Source organism: Microcaecilia unicolor, chromosome 1 (assembly GCF_901765095.1).
Source record: "Microcaecilia unicolor chromosome 1, aMicUni1.1, whole genome shotgun sequence".
Lineage (NCBI taxonomy): Eukaryota > Metazoa > Chordata > Amphibia > Gymnophiona > Siphonopidae > Microcaecilia > Microcaecilia unicolor.
The window spans coordinates 635,395,277-635,415,833 of record NC_044031.1 but is presented as its reverse complement, the minus strand read 5'-3'; the positions used below and the strand labels follow the sequence as shown (position 1 = coordinate 635,415,833).

The following is a 20,557-nucleotide window of genomic DNA, read 5'->3' as shown; positions in this document are numbered from 1 at the left end:
AGTGGCTTCACTTTATCCTTGAGTGCCATGTGGCACAGTCTTGAGTGTTCCTATGAGTGGCTTCCTTTTATCTTTGAGTGCCATGTGGCACAGTCTTGAGTGTTCCTATGAGTGGCTTCCCTTTATCCTTGAGTGCTGTGTGGGACAGCCTTGAATATTCCTATGAGTGGTGTCCCGTAATCCTTGAGTGCTGTGTGGCACAGCCTTGAAAGTTCCTATGAGTGGTATCCCGTTATCCTTGAGTGCTGTGTGGCACAGCCTTGAGTACTTCTATTAGTGGCTTCTCTTTACCCTTTGAGTGGCCGTGTGGTCTAGCCTTGAGTTGCTTCTTTGTGTGATTTCCCTTTATCTTAGAATGGGCAAGTGGCCCTGCCTTGAGTTGCTTCTTTGTGTGTTTTCCTTTTACCTTAGAATGGCCTAGTGGCCCTGCCTTGAGTTGCTTCTCTTTGTGCTTTCTGTTGAGTCCTCTCTGTGAGGTTTCTATTTGAGTTTGAGTGGATGGTTCTTCCATTTAGCTATGACTATTAGCACAGCCCTGAGCTTCCTCTCTGTCTGGTTTGTTTGAGTGGGTGGTTCTTCCATTTAGCTGTGGCGACTAGCACAGTCCTGAGCTGCGCCTCTGTGTGGCATGAGTGGGCTGCTCTTCCGTTTAGCTGGGATTACTAGCACAGCCCTGAGCTACCTCTCTGTGTGATTTCTGTTTGATTTAGTTAGGACTGCTTTTCTGTATAGCTGTGGTTCTAAGCATAGCCCTGAGCAGCCTCCCTGTGTGGATTCCCTTTAACCTTTTCCTTGTTGATTCTACTATGTGAGCCTGTGTGGGGCTGTCTTTTCCCCTTCAGTTACTTTGTGCCTGTGTGTAGGGTCTTTTGACCTCTTGTTTGTGGTTCTGTTTTGTGCAGCGTGTGTGCACTGCTAGGTTAGTATTTGCTTAGGGGACTTCATTCTTTTTCTTACTCCTTTCTTTCTGTTTGTTTGGGTTCCAGTTCGGCCTTGCGGCCCATATGTTTGAACACTGTTACGTGTGGGTTCCAGTTCGGCCTTGTGGCCCATATGAGTGTCCTTCTTTTTATTCCTGGTTCCTGCTATAGTCAGTTCTGTCCCTGGTTCCTGCTACAGCCAGGCTCTGTTTCTACCTTGCCTTGAGTGTGCACTGCTTATTTGCTATGTCTTGTGTCTTGTCTTGGGTTGTTCCTTTGGTGTCTGGATCCAGTTCTTGGTCTGCCTTGTCTTGTCTGGATTCAGCATCTGGCTCGCCTTTGCTGTATGTCTGTGCCATCCCAGAGGACTTATCTGCTGCAGCCATGGCTGCAGTCCAAGAGCTCACCATCCCTGAATCCGTTACACTTTGATTGTAACCAGAGAAGGGTGATTTATCAAATCCCACCCCCTTTTCCTATGCAAATATATTTTACAAATTTTCTTAGTGAAGATCCCCAAACCAGACCTATTTTATAGGCAATTTCTCTATGACCTCAGTCTTTCAAATTTACTGTAAAACTTCCCTCTGAGTTCATATGATGTAACATGTATAGACAACCTATCCAGGTGTGTTTTTGGTCCTTTCAGTATTCTGATCCTTTAAATTACATAAAATTCTTCTAGGATTATCCTCATTTAACATTTATCAGGTGTGGACATAACAGTTCTATTTTCCATGAATCTTTCAATCCCTGACATTCTGGGACTATCGAGGAGAGGTTGTACAATGGCTACAGAAAGTGAGTGTACTTACATAAGGTGGAGAATCACACCGGCGGTACAAGTATTCATAATTGTCCCCATCTTGCTCCTTGTCTACATGTGAGACACATGCTTGACCAATTTCAGTAATTGTCACAGCAAAGATGATCACAGCAACCAGTCCAGCAACGAGACTCAGTAAATTGGATCCCAGACTTGCTTTCACCTAAACCAATTCATTTGGTTAGAAAGTGAGAGGCAAAGAATGAGATTAGCAGCAGACCTAAGATTAGTGAGACCTCATCTGGAATACAGGTACAGTTATGGCAGGTATGGAAGGCATAAGGAAAATACTGAGAGAATTCAAGTCATGTTTGTGAGGGAGATTTTAGTATTTGTCATATCAAGAGAGGCTGGTCTGAAAATAGAATTTAAAATAGAGTCTCGTAATTATGTGTAATTTTAGAGGCTAATGCATAGATTTATGTGGTAGATTTAAGGCTAGAAATAGCAGCATTAGTAGACAAAAACATGATTTAAAGTCACTTGAAGAGCCAGAAAAACACTAACTGCCAAATTCTAACAATGCGTGTCACTTAATTGGTTAACTACCTAATCAGCGCTGTCAACTGAATGTTAAGCAATTATCAGCACTAATTGGCATTAAGATTTATGCGCAGAACTTGCTAAGCGTATTCTGTAATGCGGAGCATGTAAATTCTAAATCACATAGTTGAAAAGGGGACATGGTCGTGAGCAGGGCACGGGCACTTCTAAAATCTATGCACACTGTTATAGAATACAGCCACTCTGCACCTAATTTAGGCATCTGGATTTATGCCAAGTAAAACATGGCATAAATGGCTGTGACTAAATTTGGTTGTGTGGAGAGGCGCTCGACGTTTTCCATATACTGCGCAGAAATTTAAGCCTATTCTATAAAATGTAGGCGTACTTTAGAGAATACGACTAGCTGCATTTTTTTTCCTGCACTGAATTTTCAGGTGCAATATATAGAATCTAGCCCAAAATAACTAAGGGAACTGTTTACTATCAGGCTGATATTCAAAAGATCTAGGCGCTGTAAGGAGTTAGATGCCTAGTAAAGGCATATTTTCAAAGCACTTAGCCTCCCAAAGTTCCATAGAAACCTATGGAACTTTGCCTCCCAAAGTGCTTTGAAAATAAGCCTGTAGGTCTACCTAAATGAAAATGTCCTCACACTGAGCACCTAAAAGTAGGTGTGGTCAGGTCAGGGGAAGGATGTGAGGAGATCAGTGCTAATTACCAGCACTAGAGGCCTAAAGTTAGGCAAGAGAATAGCAGATGCAAATGTCAGATACCTACTGTGCTTACCTCTGTGGTGTCTACTAGAGTTATGTCACTTTGCTCCCTAATCAGCTCCACTTGTACAGTAAATTTTGTGAAATCCAGCACTTGCAAGTGTAAATTGTAAGTGGAGGAGTGGCCTAGTGGTTAGAGCACCGGTCTTGTAATCCAGAGGTGGCCGGTTCAAATCCGGCTCCTGCTCCTTGTGATCTTGGGCAAGTCACTTAACCCTCCACTGCCTCAGGTACAAACTTAGACTGTGAGCCCTCCTGGGATAGAGAAATATCCAGTGTACCTGAATGTATCTCACCTTGAGCTACTACTGAAAAAGGTGTGAGCAAAATCTAAATAAATAAATGTTGGCAAATGTACATGCAGTGTTTGAAGGTAAGGGTAAAGGGTCATGGATTTGATATAACACCTTTCTGTTACACGTGGATCTCCTGTGGTGAGTTAGGAGCATTCTTAGAATGTAGTCACAATGTTATAGAATTCCTGTATTTGAGCGCCTAACGTTAGGAGTTACGGACCAAGAAAGGGATCTGGGTGTCGTCATCGATAATACACTGAAACCTTCTGCTCAGTGTGCTGCTGCGGCTAGGAAAGCGAATAGAATGTTGGGTATTATTAGGAAAAGTATGGAAAACAGGTGTGAGGATGTTATAATGCCGTTGTATCGCTCCATGGTGCGACCGCACCTTGAGTACTGTGTTCAATTCTGGTCGCCGCATCTCAAGAAAGATATAGTAGAATTGGAAAAGGTGTAGCAAAGGGCGACTAAAATGATAGCGGGGATGGGATGACTTCCCTATGAAGAAAGACTAAGGAGGCTAGGGCTTTTCAGCTTGGAGAACAGACAGCTGAGGGGAGACATGATAGAGGTATATAAAATAATGAGTGGAGTGGAACAGGTGGATGTGAAGCGTCTGTTCATGCTTTTCAAAAATACTAGGACTAGGGGGCATGCGATGAAACTACAGTGTAGTAAATTTAAAACAAATCGGAGAAAATATTTCTTCACCCGATGCATAATTAAACTCTGGAATTCGTTGCCGGAGAACATGGTGAAGGCGGTTAGCTTAGCAGAGTTGATGGTTTCCTAAAGGACAAGTCCATAAACCGCTACTAAATTGACTTGGGAAAAATCCACAATTCCAGGAATAACATGTATAGAATGTTTGTACATTTGGGAAGCTCGCCAGGTGCCCGTGGCCTGGATTGGCCGCTGTCGTGGACAGGATGCTGGGCTCGATGGACCCTTGGTCTTTTCCCAGTGTGGCATTACTTATGTACTTAACTGCCATCAGTTGGGCACAAGCATTTATACCAGCTTTTGGCAGGTATAAATCCTAATGCCTAAAGTTAGGCATGAGATGCAAGTTTATTCAGGATGATATAGTCCAAATTTTACTGAAATTGGTCATTTTGACAGAGTTATGCAGAAAACAAGCTCTCTATAGTTTTTTTTGAAACAGAGTAGAAAGGAAAGTCAGTGCCTACTTTCTTTCGTAGAATTCTAGTGCGAGTTTATAAGCACATTGGTGTTTAAGCTCAAGCACTTATGCCACCCATAGAGCTGCTGTGTGCTTGCCTAGTTGTGGGAGATAGAAATGTAATTTATAGTGTTCTAGAACTTACATGCCTAACTGTGCATCCCGCCACACTCCAACCATAGCCTGCCTGTATGTACACTCACCTCCAAACTGCATGCTGTTGAATGTGCAACACAGTTTCAGAATAATGCAGAGGTGTGTATCTGACATTTACATGTGTGTGTGTGCCACATGCGCATATGTGCCAGAATTCTATTCATTTATGTGTGTAATTGGTGCATGTTATAGAATTACCCCTTATGGGCCTAACCTTCAGCTGAGATGTTCACCTTATAGTTAAGTGCCAGCCCTGGATGCGGCTTTATTCGATTATGGAGCATTGCTGAATAGATACACACATTGTGACATGTGCAGCATTCACTTTATTATTTTTATTTTTGTTTATTTTTTTTCATTTGAGTTTGTTTTCTTTTAAATTTAGAGTCTTTTACCCCCTTTTCTTGAGTGACATCACCATAATTAGTTAAGGTTTGGTGCCTTTTCGTTTGGAGAGCATGCTTTCTAGTCAGTGCATTTAATATTCTATCATAAGGAAATTAATTACTTTTCATTACCTTGTGAAGATAGAATTACTCTGTGTGTTTAAGTGTGTCATGTGAGCATTTGTAAGGTCCCAGTCACGGGCCTTTTATGATTCCATTCTGTTATGTATAAGACTTGTATGTTTGCGATTTTAGTTACTGAAGTTCGGTAAAGATTGATTTTACTATGCTGTCCTTGTCTTCACTTCATGAAATATCTATTATTTAGTTGATGCTTGAGATATTAGATTCCCATTCTGTATTTATCCCTGTGGTGTTTTTGAGTATTTTTGTAACTGTTTTACATTAGGAGAGCACTGTGTAAATACTTCATTAGTAAGTCTCAATGTGTTTCCATATGTGAAAAATTAAGATTATTGTTTCATTATTTTTGCATCTTAGCCTACTTCTTAAATGTTTTTTGACGGTTTTATTATTTGTGTAATTTTTGTATATGTTTTGTGATCATATTGTTATTATTATTGTGTTTTAGTGTATGGACTCCTGAAGAAGGCAGGTTTGCCGAAACACGACTCGTGTTGAGTCCTTGTTACAAGTGTCCGCAATAAAGAGCTGTTATACTTGGACTGATTGCTCATCTGTCTGGTTCTTTCCACTGTGATCTGTGGCACTGCTGAATAGATGCATCGGCAGCAACCACTGCGGTGACTATCTATTTCATATGGACCTGTTGAATATTGCTGCTAAATGGATGGTTGACAGCTTTGCCTCCACCCCTCCCCAAACACTCATTATCCAGAAAAAGTTGGCCACTTAGGAGTCCTTTCACTAAGCTGCAGGAAAATCTGGGGTTAGCCCACTAAGGGGTCTTTTTACTAAGCTGTGGTAGCGTTTTTTGCTCACGGTTGAAATCAGTCGGCGGTACATGCTGACATGCCCATTATATGTCTATGAGTGTTTCAGTGTTTACCGCCAGCTGATTTCTACCGTGAGCTAAAAATGATACAGCGGCTTAGTAAAAGATCCCCAAAGCCCAGATTTACTGTAGCATGTATTCGAGGCTTTTAAAAATTATTTATGTATTTATTTTGTAGATCCTGTGCTAATTTTTCCATTACCACGGCCTCCTATTTAAGACACACTAAGGGCCCCTTTTACAAAGGTGCACTAGCATTTTTAGCATGTGCTAAAAATTAGCACACACTAACTGTGTAGATGCCCATATGAATAATTTGGGCATCTACATGGTTAGCACGTGCTAATTTTTAATGCGTGCTAAAAACGCTAGCACACCTTTGTAAAATCAATCATAGCTTCCAAATAATGAACTTATGGGTGGATGCATTCCAACTAAAGCTTAACGCAGAAAAGACACAATGCCTTATCCTTTCATCGCAATATAACAAGATCAATTATACTAATATAAATACCCCAAACCACATTCTTCCTGTTTCGGATACCCTGAAACTCCTGGGAGTCACAGTTGATCGAAATCTCACTCTAGAAATTCACGCGAAAAATGTAACAAAGAAAATGTTCCATGCAATGTGCAAACTAAAAAGAGTAAAACCTTTCTTCCAAAGAGAGGCATTCCGCAATCTGGTGCAATCAATGGTGTTAAGCCATTTGGACTATTGCAATTCCATCTATGCCAGATGTAAAGTACAAATTATTACGAAACTTCAAACAGCCCAAAACACTGCAGCCACACTCATATTTGGAAAAGCTAAATACAAAAGCGCCAAACCCCTCAGAGAAAAACTACACTGGCTCCCACTAAAAGATCGAATTATATTCAAAATCTGTACCCTGGTTCATAAAATTATTCATGGCGAGGCCCCGATATATATGTCAGACCTCATAGATCTACCAACAAGGAACGCACTACCGAATGCCATAAAAATACCGCACGATCTGACAGCCTTCCGGAAATTACTAAAGACTAACCTGTTCAAAGAGACTTATCAAAAGGATCCTTCACAAAACACTTGACATCAAAACTTTACCAGAATAAGTTAACATTGAACTATTTTTATTTGATTACTTTAATCACATTGTTATTATTGAATGTTATACATTACCAATGATCTCAAATACCTGAAATGAATTGCTTATCTATTTTCTTCTAATTTACTTTATATTTTCTGTACTTTAATTGCAATAATAGTAGATGACGGCAGAAAAAGACCTGCATGGTCCATCCAGTCTGCCCAACAAGATAAACTCATATGTGCTACTTTTTGTGTATACCTTACCTTGATTTGTACCTGTCCTTTTCAGGGTACAGACCGTGTAAGTCTGCCCAGCACTATCCACGCCTCCCAACCACCAGCCCCGCCTCCCACCACCGGCTCTGGCATCTGCCCAGCACTATCCCCGCCTCCCGCCACCGGCTGTGCCACCCAATCTCGGCTAAGCTCCTTAGGATCCATTCCTTCTGAACAATATTCTGTACTTCTCATTCCGGAAATGGCGATCACCACTACGGCATAATGTAAGCCACATTGAGCCTGCAAAGAGGTGGGAAAATGTGGGATACAAATGCAGAAAATAAATAAATAAAAGACCCCCTAAGTGCTCCTGCGTTAAGTCCGTGTTACCCAGTTAACACACCCTAATCAGAGCATGCTAGCTGGATAACTCTTACATGCCCATTCTCTGCTTATGCCACACTCCCCCCCCCAAAAAAAAATATATTAAAAAAAATAAATAGGAAGCAAACTACTGCAAAACGCTTTGATGCAGTTTGCAGCAGGTCCTTTTTCCTACGTTATGCACACGTTAGCATTTAGGACTAAATTCTATAAATGGCACCTAAAAAAAATTTGGCACCGAAAAAACTGCTCTTAGCACTATTCTATAAACTTTGCCTAAAGTTAAGTGTGGTTCATAGAATACATGTAGCACCTGTCCCCATGACGAAAATTCAGGCACGACCATTTACATCAACTAAAACCTGGTGCAAGGTTGCAGACTGGGTGTATTGTATAACAGTATGCATAATTTTCAGGAATGCCCACGACCTGCCCATGCCCTTCACATGGTCCCGCCCCCTTTTGTGATCCATGCAGTAGAATTTATGAGCTCCACATTACAGAATATGCTTAAAAGTTGCCCATGCAAATTCTAATTAGTGCCGATAATTGCTTGTTGGTGGCCAATTATCAGCACTAGCTTGTTAAACAATTAAGTTGCATGCGCAAATCATCTATGCATACTGATTTGCGTGTGCAAATCTTTATAGAATCCAGGGGTTAACGTGGTTCAGTAAAAGGGCCCCTTAGTGAGTTAACTGACACAGTTTTATCTGGATAAGGGCTTAATATAAGTTATACATTTGCAGCTTGCTAGAAAACGTATAGCTCACTGTGATTATGGGGTTCTATGTTTTCAGGGTGCCTTTTTAAATGGGTATATACACCAGGGCAATTTTATAATTGGTTAACTGAATGTGTCAATTGCTGTGTGTTACATGCTCAAGTTTCTTATAAAATTACTCCAATGATTCTTAAATCCAGATTTTTCACAATTCATAAACGTTTATAAGTATCATAGATTTTTGTGAGTACATTATTCTCTCATTTGTAGTACATCATTAAATTACTCCCCATAATGCTCTATGGAATACCCGTCTCTAGTTATAATCCCTTGGAATACTACATATCTAGATGAAATGCGATAGGCGCCAGGAGACCAGGGCATGATAAGAAGCAGTATGCATTGAACAGTACTAATGATCAGAAAAAAGGTTAAATATAATCACCAGAACGATATTTTCTCTTTTCTCAGCTGCGACCGATAGGCTTCCTGAAAAAAAGAACTGTCAGAGAGATGAGAGAACATTCATTAGCATTAACAAATGTTATTGTTTTTATTGGAGGAGTGGTATAAAATATAAGAAAATTAAAAAAAAAGCATGATACTAAAAAAACAATGGAGCATTATAAGGAAGCTGCGATAAAAAGTGGTCTTAGTGCAGCCTTATGCAAGTTTTTCCCACATTCTAAGTCCATTTTTGTTGCAACAGAAAAATGGCCGATTGCCCATTATTACTATTAATGTTGCCATTAGCGTGCGGCCATTAATAAAAAAGTACCGTGTGAGCTCTTACTGACAGGTTAATCCTGCACTAACCAGTTAGCGCACAGTAACGTGGATGCGCTAACTGATTAGCATAGGAATGCCCCCTCTCTGCCCCCTACAACAAAAATTTTAAAATATTTGTAGCGTCCTGCAGTAAGCCATTTTAAACTTCCGTAAGCACACACTAGAACTTACCGTAGATTAGTAAAATCGCCTCTAAGTTGGCTGCAAGACTTCAGAACCTAAGTGGAAAGATCCTATAACAGTTGTGCCTCTTTAGAAGGTAAAATTGTGAGCAGAATAAAATTCAATATTTTCAACTATGTGCTCTCTGTAGGTTCCAGTTCTCCATAGACAAGCGGGATATATCAGCCAGTGGCATAGTTAGGACTGAATGGGCCCCGGGTGGAAAGATTAAGATGGACCCCCTATAATACCATTTCTTCTAAGGTAGGGGGATCGGAGGGAGAGGAGGAATCTCTTCAAAGTTCCAGTGTGCAAACCCTGCTAAAAGCAAACACATTCGAGCCCTATATAGAAAATCTATCATAGTGTGTAAGATATCCGAGATGCACATTGTACATTTTCCAAAGATACATATTACAGTTAATAAATTCAGAAAACAATACTTTTTTCCTACCTTTGTTGTCTCTGTTTTTTTTTCTTAAATCTTTTCAGGGTCTTTTGTCCTTGATATTTCTTCTCTCTTTATTCCCACTAGCCCTCTTTCCTCTGCATCCCTATTCTAGCATCTGCCCTCTGTGTCTCTGGCCTTGTTCCTATCTCCCCCCCTGCACCATGTTCAGCACTTGCCCTTTAAGTATCCCTACCTATCCCTCCCCGTGCCTACCATTGTTATAGTGGGAGATTCTATTATCTTGTTTTGAATATCCCTGACATTTGGAATTGTTGGGGAAATATAAGATTAATAAAGCTTATTTTTGTTTATTTGTGATAAGATGCCACCTTTTGTTTGATATTAACACATGCAAGTTTTGTACTGTATTTTTTATAGACCCTTGAAGCAGACTTTCTGCCAAAACATGGCCTGCGTTGGGTCTGTAAATAAAGATTGTTCCTCACACCAGTTCTTGAGGCCCTTTGTTCTTTTTTTCCTGGTTTGCTGCTCTGTTACACTTCAATTCCCTCTCTCCTGGATTGGCTTTTTACATTGAGGGATGGCCTTCGAGAATTGGGACAACATTCTTAGTTTTAATGAAGATAGATTACATCACCTTCTTCAGGAACCACCTACATTTGATGATATGGACAAAGAATCTTTGGTAGATAAGTGGCATGAATTGATCCGTCTCAAGAAAGATGTAATCAGATATGAACTGCACTATGCAACTCTTTTGCAGTATTGTAGAATGCAATGCATACCAAGAGGTCTGAGAAATCAAAAAGAACCTCAAATGTTTAAAGATGATAAATCATTTCTTAACAAATGCTGTTCTATACTCAATAAAGTTCACTAGATCTTTTCTTCAGGACCCAACAAAATCATATTTAATGTACTCATATATAAATTATACAACAAAGGAGATATAGGTGATTCCTGTGGTACACCACAGGGAGGAATCCAGCATTCTGAATAAAGCCCAGCTTTTAACACCTTATATTTTCTATTCTTCTGGACCGACTCCATCTTGTTTATATGTTTTTTAAGGTGAGGTCTCCAGAATTGTACACAATATTCTAAATGAGGTTTCACCAGAGTCTTAAATAGGGGGGAGGGGACACATAAACTGCATCAATACTTCCACTTCAAAAAAGGAACATAGGCATGATAATCATTCTGTGGCTGCTGGTCATAAATTTGAGGATTATAAGTTTTGTGTACTGTCTGTAGTTAAAAAATCTTGGGAGTCCTTTTACCAAGCTGTGGGAAAAAGGGCCTTGTGGTAGCAGTGGGGGCCATTTATCCCACGCGCCAGGGCCCTTTTTCTTGCAGCTGGTAAAAGGACCCCCATAATTTTTTAACTACAGACAGTACACAAAACTTATAATCCTCAAATTTATGACCAGCAGCCACAGAATGATTGTCATGCCTATGTTCCTTTTTTGAAGTGGAAGTATTGATGCAGTTTATGTGTCCCCTCCCCCCTATTTAAGACTCTGGTGAAACCTCATTTAGAATATTGTGTACAATTCTGGAGACCTCACCTTCAAAAACATATAAACAAGATGGAGTCGGTCCAGAAGAATAGAAAATATAAGGTGTTAAAAGCTGGGCTTTATTCAGAATGCTGGATTCCTCCCTGTGGTGTACCACAGGAATCACCTATATCTCCTTTGTTGTATAATTTATATATGAGTACATTAAATATGATTTTGTTGGGTCCTGAAGAAAAGATCTAGTGAACTTTATTGAGTATAGAACAGCATTTGTTAAGAAATTATTACTCTTACCGAATGGCCATGTGGTGGGGAGCACTTACTGCCACCCACTGAGGTGGCAGTAAGAGGTCCGGCAGTAATCTGGCAGTGTAGGGTCATGGTAAAAATTTTTGTTGCGCTGGAAATGACGTGCGCTCGAGGCAGAACTACCGCGCGGCAACCCTTTAGTAAAAGGGCCCCTTGAAGAAGTGGTCTGGTTGACATATACAGTACCTTCTCAGGCAAGAACGGCGATTTATCTTTGATCTGGGTACTTTGGTTCCTGGAGGGTTAAATATAGATTCTGATTTGTCTGGGGTGGTTTTTTAATAGCCATTTTCAACATTATTTTCTCATCATTTTGGTGTTTTATACAAAACCTATTCAATTTTACAAGGTTCAATACTACAAAGACATCTTAAAATTTTAGAAGTGTATAGTAGTTATTATTTTTAGCATTTGTTATTAGTTCTTCCATTCATATCAAGTTCTATGACAGCTGAAATGCAGATAGAGTTGAATTTAAATGTACGTTTATGCTTTGCGCTGAATCATATGCAGACTTTTCATATTTTCTTTTCTTTTAAACAAAGGCTCACCCATTTTCCTGTAGGTTTTTATTTTTAATTTGTTTTTAAACAAAAGCATAGTTGTTCTGAAATAGTAATATTTGGGTTTCTTATTTGACTTTTGAGCTCAATACTACTACTACTACTACTACTACTACTACTACTATTTAGCATTTCTATAGCGCTACAAGGCGTACGCAGTGCTGCACAAACATAGAAGAAAGACAGTCCCTGCTCAAAGAGCTTACAATCTAATAGACGTCAATAGACATCAATCACAGCTACTAATAATTGTATTCAGAGTAATTTTATCTTTTTTATAATTAATTTTTTGTATTGATTTTGTGTTTCGACTTTTGAGTGAAGTGGTTTTAACTGTGAGGTGCTTTTATATCTGTGAAATAAATGCTAATTGGAATGCAAAAAGCTGGAACGCAAAGGATGTCAGTACAACGCACTGGCATCATTTAGAGCGACTTTTTAAATTCTCTTATTTTACATGTTCTAAATTCATATATATTTGTTTTTTTGGTTGAGACCATCAGGCTTATTTTCGAAAGAGAAGGGCACCCATCTTTTGACACAAATCGGGAGATGGGCATCTTTCTCTCAGGGTCGCCCAAATCGGCATAATCGAAAGCCGATTTTGGGCATCCCCAACTGCTTCCCATCGCAGGGACAACCAAAGTTTAAAGGGGCGTGTCGGAGGCGTAGCGAAGGCGGGACTGAGGTGTGCTTAACAGATGGGCGTCCTCGAGCAATAATGGAAAAAAGAAGGGCGTCCCTGACGAGCACTTGGCCGACTTTACTTGGTCCATTTTTTCTTACGACCAAGCTTCAAAAAGGTGCCCGAACTGACCAGATGACCACCGGAGGGAATCGGGGATGACCTACCCTTACTCCCCTAGTGGTGACTAACCCCCTCCCACCCTGAAAAAAACAACTTTAAAACTTTTTTTGCCAGCCTCAAATATCATACTCAGGTCCATCGCAGCAGTATTCAGGTCCCTGGGGGGGGGGGGGGTGCATGTCAGCGGAGTCACAGCAACGGCGTGGACGTCCTTCTTTCAAACATTTTGGACGTCCTGACCTGCCCCCCCCCCCCCCCCCCAGGGATGGCCAAATTTCAAGGGAGTGAAGTGGAAGAGTGGCCTAGTGGTTAGAGCACTGGTCTTGCAATCCAGAGGTGGCTTGTTCAAATCCCACTGCTGCTACTTGTGATCCAAAATCCAAATAAATAAAGGGGGTGTCAGAGACATAGCAAAGGCATGGATGTCCTTCTCACAGAAATATCCACATTTTGGACGTCCTCAACTGCCCGTCGCAGGGACGGAGGCATAGCAAAGGCGTCCAACACTTGGACGTCCTTCACTCATACTCAGAAGAAAAAAAAGACGTCCCTGATGAGCACTTGGATGTTTTCACCTGGACTTCTGTTTTTTAAGGTTGTAGACGGCAATTTATTTAAGGTTGTAGATGGCTATTATACACGCAGCTTGTCTGCGTGTATGAAGCCGTCTTTGGCATGCGCAGAGCAGCCACGCATAACGCTTGGCTGCTCTGCACTGGCTTCCACTCCTTAGGAAGGAAATCATGTGCAAATGAGCTAACAGCGAGCAGCTCATTTGCATGCGATTTCCTTCATGCATGCCCGTTCCTTTCCAAATCGCTAAGGGATCAGTAAGGGAAGGGCTTTTTCCGTTCAGTTAGTGCATCAGTTAGTCTACTGCAGTGCCCCCTAGGGTGCCCGGTTCGTGTCCTGGCATGTCAGAGGGACAGTGCACTACGAATACTGGCTCCTCCCATGACCAAATGAGTTGGATTTGGTCGTTTTTGAGATGGGCGTCCTCGGTTTCCATTATCGCCAAAAACTGGGGACGACCATCTCTAAGGTCGACCATCTCTAAGGTCGACCTAAATGTTGAGATTTGGGCGTCCCCGACCGTATTATCAAAATGAAAGATGGCCACCCATTCTGTTTCCATCCTGGGATGTCCTGCGAGGACGCCCTCAGGAAAACTTGGGCACCCCATTCGATTATGCCCCTCCACGTGGTTTTACAAGTCATTTGATGTTTCTATACATTTATAGTATTTAATCATTTCTGTCGTATGATGGTGCCTTTTTTTTTATTTCCACTATTGGACAATATATTTTCTTTTTTTGTAAGGATACCTTTTATCTTTCGGAGCGGTATTTTATTATAGGCTTAACCCCCTTTTTTGTTTTTTTAACAATTTTTGTGTTATTTTTAAAAATTTATTTGGTGTTTTGACCTTTGACCCCCGCTCGGCTAGTTAAGTGGCCTCAGCTGCTCGACGCGTTAATTTTGCTGAATCTATGCTGTTTGTTTAGGCGCTTGCTGCCATCATGTGGATTTTGAGTGCTTTGCAGGTAAGCTATTTGCTTTTTAAAGAATGAATGTCATGCCTATGTTACTTTTTTTTAAAGTGGAAGTACTGATGCAGTTTCTGTGTCCCCTTTTTTCAGTCAATTAAGGTGATGATGTGCTTTGTTAACACCATATAGGTACGATGTATTGTTCTATTGTTTTCCTAGCCATGCTTTATCGCTGCATGGTTTTCTATATAATCACTTATTCACATTTGCATGCTTAGTCACTGTGTGAAAGTTATGTACAGTACTCCTGTTTTTTTTCTTGATATTGTTTTTATTCTATCACTGTTAATTAAGCTATACATGATCTTTTGGCACTTAAAAATGATTCTTACATTTTACTCTCTATGTATGTCATGTTAATTTATTTGAATAGTCAATATTTTTGTTTTTATTATTTATTTATATCACTATGCACATCATGATTATTTAATTGGATATTCAATATGTGTTTTATTATGTATTTATAATATTATTTACATTGATTATATATCGTTTGTTCTTTAGCCCCTGAGTGAAACATGGCCAGTGCTGGGCGTTTTTCTAGGTTTATACCTCATTAAAGATTTTTATTTGACCGTACCTATGGTCTGCTAGACTTTATTCCACCTTGGAATTTGCAAACTGTTTGTCCTGTTGTTTCTTGGGACCTTTTTGAAAGAGGAGAGGGGCCCAGAGGCCTGTTGTTTTCAACATCATCTGGGGCTATGTGGATTTTTAAGTGTTAAAACTGAAGCAGGTGCCACTGTATAGGCACTGCCCTTTTGGTGCTCATACATATTGACGAAGGACTTTTGGGAACCAAAATGGACAGTGTATGAAAGTCCTCTCCCCCCCCCCCCCCATCCCCCTGCAATGACCAGGATCTGAGCCGTGGGCTGTCTGGTTTGGCAGATCCATAGTGCTATGGGGAAATGAAGGGAGATCATAGTTGCCCTAAGCAGTGCCTGTGAAGGAGAACGCTGCCTGTTCCATCTACTCACAGGCATCATCAGGGGCAGCTATAAACTCCATTATGCTTGGAGGACCGCTTTGCCAGCAGCACTGTGTATCTGCCAGCCTTAACAGCCCGGCTCAGATCCCAGTCAGTATGAGGGAAGGGGGGGGGGGGGGAGAAAGAACTTTTATATGCTGCCTGCTTGGGAGCCCCAAAGTCCGATGCCAATATGGCAGTGCCCAAAAGTCATACTCCCATTAAAATGGAGTCACATTGGATACAAGTTAGAGAAGCACAGCCTGACTGTAAGTGATGAGTGTGTCTGGAGTTGAGTTAGGAGTAGTTTGGAAACTACTGTTTTTGTTTAAAGTATTTATTTATTTGTTACATTTGTATCCCATATTTTCCCACCTATTTGCAGGCTCAATGTGGCTTACATAGTACCGTAAAGGCATTCGCCAAATCCAGTAGAGGAACAAATACAATTAGATGTTAGGGTCAATAGGGTAGGTAAGATTCTGGCACATTAGGGGTTCAAGATAGGAGGGGGTAGATAATGTCCAATACGATCGTTGGTATTGATATGTTGCAGAGTTGAGGCATTTATGTTGGGTCGGTAGGGTATGCCTTTTCTGAAGTTTAGATGGCCGTAGATTGTTTTCACAGCTTTTGGCAGTGCGTTCCATAGTTGTGTGCTTATGTAGGAGAAGTTGGATGCATAGGTTGTTTTGTATTTGAGTCCTTTGCAAATTGGGTGTGGAGATTCAGGTAAGTCCGAGATGAACTGGTTCGATTTCTGGTTGGGAGATCAATCAAGTCAGTCATGTAACCTGGGACTTCACCGTAGATGATCTTGTGGACCAGGGTGCAGGTTTTGAAGGTGATATGTTCTTTGATTGGAAGCCAGTGCAGTTTTTCAAAGAGGGGTTTGGCACTTTGGAATCGTGTTTTACCAAATATCAACCTGGCTGCTGTGTTTTGGGCTGTCTGGAGTTTCTTTATGAGTTGTTCTTTACATCCCGCATAGATTCCATTGCAATAGTCAGCGTGGCTTAGTACCATTGATCGTATTAGGTTACAGAAAATTTCCATCGGGAAGAAAGGTTTTACATGTTTAAGTTTCCACATTGAATGAAACATTTTCTTTACAGTGGAGTTTACTTGGGTCTCAAGTGTAAGATTGCGGTCAATTGTAACGCCTAGTATTTTGAGACTATGTGAAATGGGGAGGGTATGATCTGAGATGGTTATGGTTGTGGGTTTGTAATTATTGTGTTGGGATGAGAGGATAAGGCAGTGTGTTTTATCAGTGTTCAGTTTCAGTTGAAATGAGTTTGCCCATTTGACATTTAATAAAAAGGTTATTGGTGATAGTGGTTGTTTCAGGATGAGCCCCTTAGAATTTACTTCAAAATTGATTTCTAAATATGATGATAAGCTCAAGCAGTGCAGTAGAGAATTTCCCTACACTGAACAGAACTTTATTAGATGCTTGCAGTATGAAAATACTAGAAATAGAGAAAAATGAACTCTTAATACTTGACTACTTCACCTACTCTGTCTATTACTGAACTTTAATGCATTACCACTTGACTTCTCATTCTGAAAAAGAATCTTTAAAACTTGACTGCTTAATTTACTCTGTCATATACGAACTATACTGCAATACCACTCTGTATTTCTTAATCCGGAAATGGCAATCGCTATAACGGTGCAATGTAAGCCACATTGAGCCTGCAAATAGGTGGGAAAATGTGGGCTACAAATACAACAAATAAATAAAAGGTATTAAGTAATCAAAAATTTACTTACCAGAATTCCTGTCCAGAAGTAAACTCCACTGGAGACACTTAGGACCGGTTTAGTCGCTGCTACTGTTACAATAATTCCAAAGAAGATATGGACCAAACCAAGCAAGATCTGTATAGTCTGGAAAAAAAGCAGAAGAGATATTATATTCCAGCTCAAAAAAAAATGAGAAGGGATACCACATTCCAGCTTATAAAAGGAGAAGGTATATTATATTATATTCTATTTATAATTATTTTATTGATTATATTTCAATTTCACAAATACACAAAATTGATAAGAAAAATCAGTAAATGAGGTTACAATATCAAGCAAAATCTGTTACCCATCTACTTCCTCAAAACCAATATAAGTCCACATTTAGGAGTTCAAAATATAAGTAATAGTTGAAGAACTTAAGGAAATAAAGAAAATAAAACACAAATGGTAGATAGGCGTGATTTGGGCACTCTTTTTTGTTTTCAAACACTGTTTATAGTTGGTGAAATTATTCCAACTGTCCTTCTAGATGTTATAAATGTTTCCAGTTGGGAGGGATCATAAAACACAAATTTTTCAGACCGGTAGGTAACCAAACATTTGCACGGAAATTTTAAGAAGAAAGTTGCTCCCATTTGTAACGTTTCCTGCTTCTTCTGAAGAAATTTTTTCCTGCGCACTGGTATATTATATTCTAGTTTAAAACAGGGCATGGTATAATATATTCCAGCTTAAAAAAGGAGAAAGGATATTATATCCCATCTTAAAACAGGACAAGGTACACTATTATTAGGATGGAATTGGGGAAATCCAGTGTTTCTTTGTAGGATAAGGAACATAAAATCTGTTTTACTGTTCTGGGATCTTGCCAGGTACCTGTGACCTGGATTGACCACTGTTGGAAACAGGGCTTGATGGACCTTCAGTCTGTCCCAGTAAGGCAATGTATGTTCTTATGTTGTGGATCTGGTAGGGCTGGCAGGGAATTTTGGAAGATGGGTAAATGCTCTATATAGGGATCCCTGGAGTTTGATTGTGGTGAATGGGATAAATTCAGAGCAATTTAAGCTGGATAGGAGGGCTCATCAGGGATGTCCCATGTCTCCTTACTTATTGAGCCATCAGTGGATAAGCTTAGGGCCTCTTCCAAAATTAGTCAATGGGGAATAATACAAAGGGGCAATCTTATAACCGGGTGTAATAATCTAGGTGCCTCGATGTCACGCGCTGTCAATTTTCTAATGGCGTCTTGGCATCAAGATTCCATTATAGAATACTAGCGTAAATCAGTGTGCATACATATGCCATGTCAATAGCAGGCAGAAATGGACACACCTGACTGCAGCAGGCTTAGTGCGTAACTTGTAGTATTCTATAAGTTAGGTACAGAATTTGGAGACAAGCCCAAGTTTACACTCTCTTGCAGTTACATTTGTGCATGTATAGAATATCACTGAGTGCATTGTTAGCATTTACACAAGTATGTGTACAATGTACTCAGCTCTACTGTACCAGCAGGAGTCGTAGAGGCGCATTTTCGATATAACGTCTAAGTCCGACTTTGGATGTTTTGCACAAAACATCCAAACTCCGAATAGGAAAGGAGCTCATTTTCAAAAAAGACAAAACATCTTTCTTTTTTTTTTTTTTTTTTCAAAAATACTGTTTTGGACAAGGTTTTGTGCTTTGGATGTTTTGTTTTTTGGTCCATTTTTGAAAAAAAAAAAAACGAATAAGTGCAAAACGTAGCGATTAATGCCACTGGGATGTAGGAGGAACCAGCATTTTTAGTAGACTGGTCCCCCAGATATCCCAGGGGAGCAATGGGGCATCCTAGAGGGCACTTCTGTGCATGTCATAAAAATTCTACAGGTACACATCTCACCTTTGCTCCCTTATCTTATCCCCTGAGCCCTCCAAAACCCACTACCCCCCCCCCCCCCCCACTGTACACCTCTACAATAGCCTTTATGGGTGAAGGGGGTATCTATATGTGGGTACAGTAAGATTTTGGTGACTTTGGGAGGGGACACAGTTTCCACCACAAGTGTGACAGGTAGAGGGAGATAGGGACCCGAGTCCCCCACTCCATAGTGCACTGCACTCTCCAGTGACCTGCAAACTGCTCTAATAGACCTGACTTTAACATCTGGGGCTGTCATAAAGACTGGAAAGTCATATTTTTATTCATATTTTTAGGGAGTGGGGGAGTCAGAGACCACTAAGGGGTATTGGGGGGTCACCCTTGATTCCTTCCAGTGGTCATCTGGTCATTTAGGGCACCTTTTTGTGCTTTATTTGTTATAAAAACAGGTCTAGAAGTTTCCGCCCCAGACATTTTGGTTTTGTTCCATTATGGTTGAACAACGTCCAAGTCAGGAACACCCACATCCCACCAACACACCCCCTTGAGATTTGGATGCACTACAGAAGAATAGCATAGAAAAACATCTGAAAAATAGGTTTAGAAAAAACTGATTTGGACTTTTTTGTGAGAAAAATGTCCAAACGCTGCTTTATGTCACTTTTTAGATATTTTTCTCTTTCAAAAACGAGCCCCATGATCAACTGTTCTAGTTTTTCTGATGATTAGGTCTGTTAGATTCAAAGCTGTATTTTCTCATTCTGTTTTGTTTCGTCTATGGAATAATCTTCCTTCAGAAATACATTTGGTGAAAGGTTATTATTCCTTTCGTAAAGCTTTGAAGACTTAATTGTTTTGATTCTTGGTAGAAATGTAAAAATTATAGTTCAAGTAATGTAGTTTTTGTTTTTGATTTTTTTTAAAATTATTTTGTATTGTATGATGTTCTTCATCTGTCTCTTCATTTGTATCTCGCTTGAATCTCAAATTGAGGGAGTTGGCGGGTGATAAGTCTGCATATTGTAAAGCATATGGCACCCTGTTATTTATTTATAAAACTTTTTATTCCGCTCGATCCAAAGTTCTCAGCGGATTATATAATCACATACATAATATAAAAATAAACTAAATATTTAGACATCACAAGATATCTTAAAAATCAAAATCCTAAAACTGATACTGCCTTTCATGTGTTACTATCTGCTGATGACAAACTGATTTTTATGAAAGGTCTTTTCCACTTCACATATCTTTTGTAAGAGATCTCCAAGTATGGAGAGGTCTCAGAATTCAAAGTCAATATTGAAAAGACGGAGGTCTTCAGCTTTAACATTTCCCTGCAGGAGCTAAACCAGCAGTTCCCACTGAATTCAGGATCCCCTAGTGAATATGCATGAGACAGATTTGCATACAGTAGGGGTAGTTGCAAGCAT

At 40.1% G+C, this 20,557-nt stretch overlaps 1 protein-coding gene across 1 annotated transcript in view; it reads right to left on the bottom strand.

The window, feature by feature from the left end:
• The window catches only part of LOC115481818 (membrane-spanning 4-domains subfamily A member 8-like), a 78,334-nt gene that overhangs the window by 40,064 nt on the left and 17,713 nt on the right, over positions 1-20,557 (bottom strand). The window contains exons 3-5 of the mRNA XM_030221230.1: positions 17,285-17,401; positions 8,871-8,927; positions 1,736-1,909 (exon numbers count right to left, since the gene is read on the bottom strand). Of these exons, the coding sequence (XP_030077090.1) occupies positions 1,736-1,909; positions 8,871-8,927; positions 17,285-17,401 (348 nt within the window). The remainder of the gene's footprint in view (positions 1-1,735; positions 1,910-8,870; positions 8,928-17,284; positions 17,402-20,557) is intronic.